Genomic DNA, 13,132 nt, shown 5'->3' on the forward strand with positions numbered 1-13,132 from the left:
CAAAAATTGGTTTTCCCATTTCAGAATAACATCTTTAAATAGTTTAAATAATTATTCAAATTCAAATAATTAAAAAAAAAAAAATTGCCATGCAAATTCATTTAATCATTCAAATACACATACAATGCCTGGTACTTTACTCTCTGTTTAGAGCAGATACACTACCCTAAAGATACACTCTAGAGTAGACATACGGTAAATATCCCTATTTCTCATAAGAGAGTATTTTGACTATAAGGGAGTGTCAGGGTGTAAATTGGATCAACTCTTGTCTTAAAAGTGTAGGAAGAGCTGCAAAGTGACACAAATGTGTTGCCTCTGTACAGGGACAGTTGGATGAAAGGGACCACCTATCCAGAGGGGACATTTACATTGCCTGCTTCTGGCATTCAGCCTGGGTGGGTGCTCTAATGGTGCCCCTTTCTCTCTCCAATGACCACATTTTGGACTCGATGATCCCAGAGGTCTCCTCCAACCAAACTGATTTCTGTGATTCTGTGATAAGGAATGGGACTCCTGACTGAGCTCCTCTGGGTCGCCTGGAAGTTAGAAGCTTGAGATAGTTGTAAGGTAGGTGAGCGTGTGCATGTGTCCGTGCTGACGTGAACTAGATCTACCCACCTTGATTGCCACAGATGAGGGCAAGAAGCTTTGCACCACTTGGGTGCCTTGGATCCCCCATCAGCATGGACCTCCCAGGCAAGTGGTGCACCCCTTGCTCATGGGTGCCAGAGAAGGTGGATTTTCCCATTTCCTGAGCTGCTGCTGCCCCATTGCAAGATTACTTCTTCTGTCATCAGCAAACGCAGCGCTACCTGCTGGGAACTTGGAAGTAATAGGCAATTAATAAAATATTCAGATTTATAAATGATTCAAACTGTCATTCTCATACTTAGAAATATTTTTATTAAATATTTAAACTTCTGCATGAGACAAATAATATTGGTGGCTTTGTGCAACACGGTGGCGAGTAAAATAAAAACAATTCAATGTGCAAAAGAAGTCAGTATTAAGTTACCCTTCTTATCGGCCGCTCAACCAGAATAATTGCACATGGAAGAGTCACTTATGGCATGTCAAGCGCCGTGCATACCCAAACAGAGAACTGCAAGCCAGTTTCAAAGAACTTGGCTTCAAAACCAGAAGGAGGACAAATTATTTGGCCTGGTGCCCCGACCACTTGCAAATGTTGCTGTTTTGCTTCCAGGATCCAAGCCATTAACTCTTCACAGTGCATTGCATTGTTAAGCAAACAAATGTTTACCTGGAAACAACACATAGTTATCCTTTTATGAAAATAAAATTAACTCTGGATTCTCTAAAAAAAGTATTTTTACTTTTCTCACTGACAAAGCATTCTTCCACATTTTTTAAATGGTTTTATGCTGAATACTTTAAGTTTCCATTAACAGAAGTCTCAGATGTCGAGATCATAAGGCCTGCACGATCATTTTTTTTCTGATAGCAATTTCTGATGGCTTTGTAGATGGCAAAAACAGGGATGGCCAAACTAGGCACTCCAGCGAGCACTACAATAATAGCATACACCCAATTGGGATATTCAGTCTTCTGTGTTTTGGGGAACGCCGCCTGAAAAAGCAAACAATCAAGTTGTAGTAAGTCGTGAGGAGAAAATACCTGGGAACATGCACACATTCAATAATTCAACAGATCAAAAATGTAATCAGAACAGTAGCTAGCCACAATGGCACAATAATTTGCCAATTCCACAGCAGTTTCCAGTTCAAGGGTCTCCAGTCTCAGCTGGTTTTGGACTTATTTTTTACTTAAAAGCGATGGAAAGAAGATGGCGTGAAAGAAGCAAGAGGCAGGAAGGGAGACTGGTGGGACTGCTCCTGGCGCGCTTCCTGGGCACAAAGGAGTGCGGGGCCGGGGGGCTCACAGGCCATCAGGGCTTGGTGGCCAAACAGCCTTTGGGTGGGAAGGCCTAAATCAGAGCGGGCAGGAGGGCTGAAACATCATTAAGAAGGAAGTGAGATTGTCAAGGAGGAGAGAAGCAAGCCATCCCATTTCCCCATCTTCCTTTCTCTCTCTTTCTGTCTTATGAAAACAAAAAATCGTCTTTACAAATTAAGTGTGCTGTATGACCATTTCTGCTTTAAGGATGGTGACTGGTATAAGGCCAGAGAACAAAAAACAGAGCTAGAGAGCTGGGGAAGAGATGGGGTGATGGCGAAAGTGATGGGACCCACATTTTTTCTAATATGCCCTTCTCTGTGCCACATAAGGCTTTTTATTCTGCAAGGGGAGGAAAGGAAAAGCAGGTAACTTCTTGCTGCAACTATAATTTGAATCATATATGTACATTTGGAAGAGGAAAGAAGGAATCGGGAGATTAAAATGAATTAATATTAATTTCTTCTGTCAGTGATGAGTAACCAGCACTACTGCAGTTCTGTGATTTTAAATGCACACAGAAACAAATGCAATATCAAAATGGTTTCACAGATTTGGTCCTTTGTCAACGCAGAAAGGTTGTGACATTTCCAGCTCTTCTGTAACCCCTATTGGGGAACTGTTTCAGTCTTGCCCGACAACTGGACTAGTGTTCTGGTTTTGTCCACTTCGGAAAAGCTTCTCAGGTGTCTCTATATACCAATTGCAGGCATCACAGCCAAATTTAGGACTTATTTTTCCAAGTGTTACTTTTTATTATTACTTTATGTGTTATAGTAAGTTTTTACCAGAAAACTGTTTCAGATGGGCGATGAATATAGCTGACTATGACTCTTGCATTAAAGAAGAATACATAAAATAATTCTAAATAAGTATTTTAGTTTTATATACTTACATAGCTAGGGTCCCAAACGCTGTAGAGCAGTTCTTCATTGACTTTCACCACAAAATAAAAGAAGAAGATAACTAACATAATGAGAGGACTGATAAATCTCCAGGTAACCTGCCAGAAAATATTTGGCTTGTGTCCAATCATGAATTCAATATCCTTGTTAAACCTAGAAACAGAAGCAGAAAGTTCAAGACAGTAAAAAACTGGTTTTTAACTCACAGTTCTCAAAGTAAATCAGGAAAATTATTTTGGGGAATGTACTTTCTTCAAGAAGTCTATGAAGCATACGTGAAATAGTCAATGCAGATGGACTTTTCCCTATAACATATTGCAGTACTGCTTCATGATTTTTTGGTAAGCACCTCGGAGCTGCATAAATTAAAAGGAATGATACAATTTTGAAAAAGAGCAAAAGCAAATTGGAGTAATTTTAAAAATTAAATTCTATGCATAATGTTTGCTTAATTTGGATTTCTACCAATTTTCTCAGGCTGAGTACTGAAACAATATTTAAGTTTACATATTATGAAGAACACCTAAAAAAGTGTTATTTGGGTTATTCACGGAGCATGCAGTGGACAGTGGGGCAAAAATGTCTCCTTGAGAAGAAACAGTCCCTGCAGAGAGTGATACTGTCTTGTGTCAGTCCTGAACCGATTTATGACCTCTACATATGATGCAGCACCATGTGCATACACTGCTTCAAAAACAGTTATTTTGGAAGTTTGGGGCTTCTGTTGTTAGTCCTCTTGTCTGGCTTTCCTGCGTATCCTATGGGGATAAATCTGAGAGGGCTATTCAGTTGGTTCTGCAGCTACAAACACCACACAGAATTCAGCTGAGTCTCAATTACTATGTAAATTTATTTTATCTTTTTATCCTTAACTTCTAAGATCTAGGTAATATTCTTAAAATTATATGGAACCCCACGTCCCTGCCACAGAGCGTGTCCGGCTGTAGTTCATGTGAGTGTCGTGGATAACACGCAGTTCTCCTTCAGGCAGGAGAGCCATCTTTTTAACAATGACCCTTTCTCAGAAACTCATCTGGAGCAGATAACATCACCTTTGGGCAGCCCTGATAAGCTCTTTACGCAAAAAGGACTACAGCGATGTGTACTGGCCAGGAACGTGAAAGTTTGGTGTGAAGCTCTTTTCTGAATCAATTCCCAACACTCTATGACCTCACCCCATGTTTGTGCCCTCAGAATAGTCTTAATTTGACTTTGAAAGTCTTCTGAAATTTTAAAGGGAAGGAAAAGTGATCAACACAGACTTTTCTGTCCTTAACAAATTAAAACAAGCCTTCTTTCTCCAGGGTACTCCCTCTGCTTGTTTAATTCACCTAAGTTGATTCATGCCTCTTCAGGTAACATAAAACTCTACGTATGGGAAGATGGGCCTCAAGGGCATTCACCCCATCGCCAGGAGCAGCACAGCTGAAGGGTCTGGCACAGGTTCGAGAAAACCTATGGATGAGGGAAGTCCCTCACTCTTTTTTCATATTTCTTACGTATTAATTATGAACAGAAAGATGGTAAAATTTGCTTTATTACATCTCTAGAAAGTTGTTAGGATAATTCCTTACTGCTACAACTGATAAAGTCCTGAATCTATCAGCTAAGAACGTATCTCAGTAGCCTTGGATTTTCATCCTGCTATAAAACAATTATCTGCAGCCTGCCTGGAAACCCCTGCTATGGACAGTATCATTTAATATTCACTTTAAATACTCCTGAGATAGACTTCCATTTTAAACTTTCAGCTCAGTGCCAATGTGCTTGTACTTTGCTTCTGCTAATTAACTATTTAATGCAATTATCCTGAAGAAGATTTATTGTAAATGTCTCAATATTTAAAATGTAAATGATCTATAGCGGCACTTATGTAACTGTTGCAAATATGTACATTCTGATGCCCACTTTAAAAACAAACTATTTGCACTCATATTATTATATTCTAGGACACTTGCTAATGCTTAATATTTTCTTGCAATATCTTAGGGTTGTGTTTATTTTAGCTAGTTGTTATAGAGCATTATCTATTACAATGTATTAACAGAGTGGAAAGCTTTCATGTACAAGTAAAAATCCCCACTGCACTCTTAAGAAGCATTTTTTCTTTTTGTTGAGAACTATTTTAGAAACTTAAATCGTATAAGCAACCCTAAACTACAGTTGCATAATTTCAGTGATTTCTATAACAGAAATTCTACACACGGAGATGTAGCAAGGTTGCAGCTATACAACTAATCAATTTATGTACTAGTTTCTAGTAATGTTTAACTTGTATTCCATACCTGTCTATTCCATAAATGTAGACGACTGAAAACATCTCAAAAAATGCAATTATTAGCAAGGGAATAGAGCCAGCAAAACTGTCAAATAGAGCCAGCCAGTAATTACCAGACTTCAGCACAAAAATAAAAGCTATCAAGTAAGACCCCAGACAAATGAGACCTGTGGAAAAAACCAAAACAACAGCACATTTAGGCAAAGAAAGCTAAAGAAAAAGAAGTAAGATATTTTCCCAGTAGCTAGAAAGCTTTATAAGTAACTTTTAATGCTTTATTTTTAATGGTGCCCTGAGAAGGCCTGCCTCTATGCAGGTAAAGTGGCAAAACTCTCCTAACATTGCACAGGTGGGAGATGCTGCAAGCAAAACGGAGAAGTCTGAGGAGAGAAAACAGGTCCTCCTCCTCCTAGTTGGTGGGACAATATGGCACTGAGAGAAATCCTGCCTGGGTGAAGGGCTTGAGTCCTCCAGCTTCCCAATGGGGGAGATGATCATCGCCATGAGCGAGCTGACGGGCAAGTCATGGGGTGAGCAGCTGGCCGCAGGCTCTGGAGGAACCTCAGAGGAGCTGCCCCGTTGGGGGACATGAGAAAACCTTCAGTAGGTTATCAAGGAGTCTTAGGACCATGATAGGTCAGAAAGTAGATGGGTGGTGGGTTGATTTTTCAGCATACAAGCTATTCCTTCGGAAGGGGGGCAGTCACTTGTCTCTTAAAAAGCACTTACCAGTAACAAGTTCCTTAGGCACTTTGGGGGGTATCATCTTAAGATCTTGTAAAGGTACAAGCACACCTTCCATATTTCCAAACATAGACGACAAACCCAAGCAGAAGAGCATGATGAAGAAGAGAATGGACCACAAAGGTGAGACAGGCATTTTGGTGATAGCTTCAGTGAAGACAATAAAGGCTAGACCAGTTCCTTCAACTCCCTGTGGAAGATTTCAGAAGCTCCAAAATTAGATTCATTAACATCGGGCAGCACTTCAATTTACATTGATGTTGACTAGACTTGGTGTACACTACACCATACCACAATACTTATGCTTTTTGTTTCCATAAAGACGTCCTAATGCAGCAATATATTTACTGTAATTATAATACCAATTCTATTTCATGGAATTTTATGGACACCTGTTTTAATCTGTGATTCACCACCTTTTTAACCAAAAAAAAAAGATGCACTCATTTAATTCTTCTTGTAACTTTTTTCACCCTGGTGTCAAGGTCCATTCTTTCTGTGTTGTGACACATGTGCCAGCTACATGAGGCCAGCCTACCACACTTGTGGGTTTAGCTACTAATCTGAGAGACTGCCAGTACTTTTCAGAGGAATTAAACAGTTTATCTCTTCAAAAGCAAAATGGGGTAAAAAAAAGTATTTCTTCAGTCCAAGGGCATTTCAAGCCAATTGCAGTCAATCAGTGGAAATATAAAAAAACCAATAACCTTGTAAGAAAAAGCATTAGGAAATTAAAACATTGCTATGCATTCCTACCATATTTATGGTATCAATATGAGTCAGGTTGTTAAACTTACGTCATTCAGGAAACTTTCCAGATTACAGGATTCAAACTTCAGGCTAGCAAAAATTGTTGGATCAGTCATGTTACATAGCTCCTGCATTTGTTCAAAGTTATCTTGGGTTACATTACCCTCTGGCAAATCAAATGCATTCATCAGAGTAAGAATATTTCTGAAAAAGTGAAATACAAGACATTTGAAATTATTTGTTTGTAAGCATCTTCAGGATTCATTTTCACCATCAAACAAGTTATTAAGAGCACGAAGTCTTTTATAAACATACGAAGGAAGCAACATTTCTGTTGCTCGAGATTAGATTTTGAAATTGGGAAGTCCAGCAGTTTTCTGCATGTGCAGTTCTTTCTTTTTTCTTCCAAGGTGAGTCCAATACTGTCTTTCATGGCACGGATGACAGCTAAATGGATGGACACTCTGGGGACCTGTGCAGAAGTTGGGTGCCCATCTTTGCACTGCAGACTGGGCACCAGTTCCCAGGCTGGGCAGCTTCTGGGAATGTGTAAGTTGTGCATCTGCAGTTATGTATCATGCACTTTTACAGCTGAATGTGCAGGAACTTCACTGGAACCCACAGGGTCGGGCAACCCCGGTTAGAAGGGAGTCTGAACTGCTCTGGTAAAATTAGGTGCCTCTGATGATAACTAAGCATTTAAGCTCTCCAGGAGGCAACCTAAATACAGAGCTGACACAAGGACTAGGGAATATTACATTCATGCCATATGTCAGCTCAGTAGGTATCAATTATTGTGAATTCTGCATTTATTATTTTTTTTTTTTGGCAAAGTTTCTAGACCGTTTTCCAGTGGTTGATGGAGCTTTGTCTAATCAATTAAAATGGGAAGAATTTAATGTACTCATTTGGGTGATTCCCCAATGTATGTATGCAGAGTGGTGCCTACGGTGTGACCCAGCTGTGGCCAGGACTCTGCAGAACTGTCAGAACTGCCTGGCCACTGGGACCTTGCTTAAAATGGGCAGTGCTTTCAGTCGATTATTGCAGGTGTTCGCCAAGGCAGAACTCCATAGTTTGGCCAAGAACATCAGGAGACCTTTGAGGATTTGACATCAGCCTTAGTAGATGTAGCTGCAGCAGTCTAATATCCTTTTCCTTTTTTTTTAATAGGTGATGTAAAATCCAGTTTTTCACAGAACTAGTTTTATTGAAACTTTTGCCCTACGCAGTTAAATAAATACATTTCTTCAGAACATGGTGTTTCATAGCACTATTGCGAATGATTAATTTTTCATGTTTACCTCTAAAACCATAGATATTCTAGCATGTTTTAATGAAATAAGATAGCACAAACTGAATCAGCCTTTATGTAAATAGAAATTGTTACAATAACTGCAGTTATATTTGAAAGAATTGTTTCAAAAACTGTTAAAATATGGAATATCCTCTTCCTTGTTTCTTTTCAGAAAGATCAAGGAATAATGTAAAATTTATGCAGAAAATCAGGTGGCTCAAACAATTATCATGTCCTATGTGGTTGATACCACATGATTTGAATTTTTTTAAGTAATGAGCAGTCCAATACCATGTGGGCCAAACACTGCAATTACTCAGAAATGATAAACAAACACTTGCATATTCTGTGGGTTTTTTTTTCCAATAGCTTACTTGTCAAAACAGTCATCATATCTTTCTGTGGCTCTGAATCCAATGATGGAGTATATGACAGTTGCTGCATAGACGGACGTGAAACCGTTGATCACTGAGATAATCAGAGCATCTTTCTCACAGTTATTGCTGCAATTCAAAGAGAAGAAACCATGAATTTCAAACACTTTCCCAAAATAAATACTAAAAACTGGCTACCAAGACTAACAAATAAGTAGTCTACAGTTGCATAGGTACATTAGTATGCTCTCTAAGAGTATAGCTGTTAAAGGTACATTTAGTGAATTAAAACTTGGTTCCTTAAGCAATGTAACAGCTATGGTTTTGGTTTGGTTTGGTTTTTTTCCCTTCAAATAATCCTATTCATAAGGAATAACTGTCTGAGTTGTTTCCATGCCTTGTTCATGGAAAGTAAAACATGAGGGGCAAAAAAGTCTGTCTCCTTTCCATGCCCGGCATGCATGTGTGCAGACGCTCATTGCCACAGGCTCTGTCTTAGCTGCTGGGGTAGCCTGCTGCAAGGCGAAAGAATTGGGTTTGAACCCAGACAGTCAGAAAGGAAAAGTGAACAACAGTTTCCACAGCATTTCGGTACGGTGAAATTGCAGTAGCCAAGAGCACTTGGGAACATTTTTGTTTGACTGTTGGCCAAAAGATGGTTCAAAACGTCCTCAAGTTTTGGAAATATGATGGAATGTTATGCTGCTAAGGTTGGACAGAGAAGCTGTTCCCTTGTGAAAATTAGACTGCTTTGTAGAGACTTCTCTGCTGCAGGCACTTCTTGGCAGTGTATCTACGCTAAGATGAAAAAATTGCAGAGCCAGAAACAGACTTTCATCTGAGGGAGAAGATAAAGAATCAATATTAAATTAGTTAATAGTTTTATGAGAAGTCTGTAAAGCTGTAGATATCGTATTTCTCTTGGGCAAGAGAGGACTATTGAGATTAACTTAATGTTGTCATATTTAATTTTCCACTCACCTTCGAGAGGAGAGGAAAGACAAGCCTTTCCAGCCGAGACCTGTGACACTATGACCTTTCCTCATGGATAGCATTGCAGATAGGTCTCTGCTGGGTGGAGGGCATTGAATAGAAATTCCTTGCTGTACTCTCATGTCATTTTTTTTCACTGTAACATGAAATTCTCAATCACAGACTTGATAAAAATATTTCTTCCTTTCAGAGAAAGGAAGATGCTTAGGCTCCTCCTTGTTATGAATGAGCGAATCCCTGATGGCATTGAAACCCCATGGTATTTCCTGAGATGTTTATACTCCCAGCTGGTGCTGGACTGCAGGTGGCCCAACATCACAGTGTAACATTGCCAAATCTGCTTGGGATTTTTTGTTATATCTCCACAGGAATTTCATGACTTTCTGCCATTTCCTCCTTAAGTCATGAATGATTGCGAATTGAAGGAGCATGGTCTGGTTCCAAAGCCCTCTGTGTTGGAAAAGCAGGAGGACACTGCTCCTTTTCTTTGTGTCTTTTGGGAAGCTGCAGAACACTCTCAGCCCTGGTCCCCGTGGTTGTGGGACATTGACTTGGACCTGAAGCGGGGCTTGTCACCTCGCACCGAGACCCGCAGGCACCAAAAGTTCCAGATGATCTTTTGAAAAACATCTGAAATCAAGACTGGTGGCATGGAATTGCATCCAGTGACTGAAATGCTGGTGTGGTGTGGCGTGGTGTGGTGTGGTTAAACCTGAGCCAAACCCAAAACATAGATTTCTGAATGCATGACCAAACCAGAAATCCAAAACTTAATTTGGAGATGTTTATCAAAAATAATAGGTTCAGAGAATGCTACACAGTTTGTCTTTCAAGAGGACGGTGCTGAAGGGATGGAAGGCACCAAGAGACATTGGTGGTTGCTCCAGTATTTTGTGAGGAAAAGTGCAGAATAAAGCATCGTGTCGTAATTTGCAGACTGGGTCAGTCTCTGGCTGATGGGAGTTCATACTACATCTCTTCCTGGGCCCCATTACATATATAAAGAAAGGAATTGAATTTCAATTTCAAAAGTTCTTGACATATCATCTCACCTCTAAGCTAAAGATTTAAGCTGTGGTCTGTGAATTGCTTTGAAATGTGTGTACATCACCCAGCTCCGACAGTGCGGAGACAAAGGGCATCACCGTGCAACGAGCCCTCTTGCAAAGGAAGCTCCTGCTCATCAGCTGGTGGTGGGCAACCAGTCCCCTTCTTTCTAGGCTGTGCCACCACATCTTTCTACACAAAGTCAGCCAGCACTGGGACCTGAAATCTTGGCTCGGGAGAGCTAGGATCAGTCAGAGGTGATGTCCCCTCCATGGCTGGGGGGATGGTGTCCTGGTCCCAAGTAGCATAATGATAGGGCAAAAGTGGACATGTTTCATTTGAAAGAATGAAATATTAATATAAAATTTGGCTTTTGCCTGGCTACTTACTGAACAGAGTTGTAACTGGAGAATGAAATGAGGCCTCCAAAGGCTAGGGAGAAAGAGTAAAACACCTGAGCACCTGCATCCAGCCACGTCACTGGGTTAGCCAGCTCGGTAACCTGAGGCATCAGACATACAGCTTTAAGGATATGCAACATTGCTATTTAGACAGAATACGAGGGATTTAAAACAGCAATTAAAACAAGAACATTAACCATGGAGAACTCACCATTTTTGAAGAATGTGAACAAATAGGTCAATACTTTTGTCAAACTTACTTTTATTTTCAAAAAGAAAACCTATCTGCAGGTTGTATACAAGTATTTTGAAAATCGATAAACAAAGTACTTTCCACAGCTGACAGTTGCCATGACTGTTTCCAGAAAAGGTATTTATTATTTATCATTAATAATGACTATTCAGAAGTTTTCTCATGGAAAATGAAACCCCTTTTAATTTTGTTTAAAAACTATTGTGTAGTTAAAGCATTCTCTTTGGTCTTTTGTCCATATAGCCATGCTGATTAGATGGGTTCTACTCCCAACTGCACAATTTGTGCTTTAAAGTTAGGTTTGTCCTTAACTAGAATGCAGAAAAAGAAAGCAACCCCCCTTATGGCAACCCCATTGCACTGCTCTGTGATGATCCTTTCATTTTTTTGTAATAGATTTTGATGGGAGGTGGAGAGAGGGGGAGAGAGAGAGAGAATGTGTGTATATATGTATACTTTTTACAACCAATGCAAAGGATTCACCTCCTAGAATCAAGATTTTAAAGGTGTCTGAGGGATATTTAGAAAAGCACAAACATAGGGGAATAATTTTCAATTGGTTGTTAATTACAGAGAGAACTACGTGGTGTTTCATTAAGGGACGATCCACACCATGACTTACATTAGGGGTGAAGAGATACACAATTCCACTCGTTGATCCTTTCAGCGTCAAGCCACGGATTAGAAAAATGGTAAGCACAAGGTATGGAAGAGTTGATGTGACATACACGGCCTGCACAAGAAGCACGTAAATAAAACACTTAAATAAAACAGAACACTTGACTAAAAATAGCACTGCAGGGAAGAAAAGACAGGAATAAACAAGATACTGTGACTAATGGCAAGTTTCAAGTGAGTCACAGTTAAAATACGACAGAAAACTATGTTTAAGAGAAACAGTATATGCAGTACATTTTGATAATAAACATTTTTACAGTTACAGTGCTCTATTTAAGACAAATTGACATTGTTGAAATTCAACTCAGATCATTCAAAAGCAGCATAAAAAATAATCTACACCCTGAGATCAGGTTGATGCTGCCGATGCAAGGATGGGCTCTCAGGGCTTTGCTGGGCAGCAGAACGTTGGTCACTCTTTTGAGGAAATAATATTAAGGGCTAGCACAAACCCAAATAAATCTGTACATGTATGTTTTGAAGAGAATGGCCATAGCAAAAAGTTTCTTGATCCTGCATTAAAGGTTAATATTAATGTTAAGGTGGTAATACCTAAAGAATGTTTTACTAGGACCTATAAGGACAAGGAAGCTGAATTGCTCACAAAAATCACATAAATCAGATCAAATCAAATCAAATCAAATTTCATTTTATTCAGCTTCCTTCTTCAAAAAGCAGCCCCAGTGATGACACAGGAAGTTTTAGACATGGTTTTACTGAAGAAACAGGCAGTTTCTGCAGTATGATTAAGTCTATATGAATAAGGAGTCACAACAGCATAATGAATATTGTCTCGTAGAAAACCAAAATAGAGTACCTTTCCTGTTGTTTCGATGCCTCTGATTGTGCACACATACAGTACACCCCATGCGCATGTTAAACATAACAAAAGCCACCACTGTATAGTGCCTGAATCGTTAATGGAAGCGGAGATGTTTAATGTTTCTCTGTACCAGAAATAATCTACAGGAGAGCTCTTGGCACACTCTTCTATGTAATCTGTAACCACAAAATGGTTGTCATTCTGTATGTCCTTTATTTACTTCAAAAAAAGGAAGTTAAATAATAAACATCAGTGTTCTAAATTATACTACTGAATACCAATGAATTTGTTGTTGGCGAATTTCAGATTGTTAGAGGCTATTTTCATGAAAAAATGAGTGATTTCAAAAAAAATTGTTTAACAGGAATTTTAATACAGATTTTATTATTATTTCTGTAATTCAACCATGCAGACAAAATCTTTGAAGCTCACTTGAAGACTCTTCTATCATAATAATTTTTCTTTTTTTTCCTACAGAAATGTGCGGTTAGAAGCCACTTGTGCTAAAGAAAGCGTGGAAAGGATTTCTGAGCATAAAAGTATGCATATTGGATGGAACATTTTTTGTAGTAGTAGAAGAAAAGCAGTTAGGTAGATGTTTTTGAACGATTGTACTCTTCCTACCTCATCATAAAATTAAAAAAACCAAACAACTTTGGGCTTTCCACATGC

At 39.2% G+C, this 13,132-nt stretch overlaps 1 protein-coding gene across 1 annotated transcript; it reads right to left on the reverse strand.

Moving 5' to 3' along the window:
* Nucleotides 1–1,353: 1,353 nt before the first annotated feature.
* SLC6A19 (solute carrier family 6 (neutral amino acid transporter), member 19) lies at nucleotides 1,354–12,670 on the reverse strand (the record flags this gene model as incomplete). The annotated part of the gene is made up of 9 exons (XM_009695583.1): nucleotides 1,354–1,590; nucleotides 2,813–2,975; nucleotides 5,108–5,267; nucleotides 5,830–6,034; nucleotides 6,642–6,798; nucleotides 8,266–8,394; nucleotides 10,695–10,807; nucleotides 11,582–11,692; nucleotides 12,455–12,670. Coding segments are annotated over 9 exons (1,464 nt in total), but the record flags the coding sequence as incomplete, so codon positions are not given.
* Nucleotides 12,671–13,132: the final 462 nt, after the last annotated feature.

Source organism: Cariama cristata, unplaced genomic scaffold (assembly GCF_000690535.1).
Source record: "Cariama cristata isolate BGI_N322 unplaced genomic scaffold, ASM69053v1 scaffold90, whole genome shotgun sequence".
Classification (NCBI taxonomy): domain Eukaryota; kingdom Metazoa; phylum Chordata; class Aves; order Cariamiformes; family Cariamidae; genus Cariama; species Cariama cristata.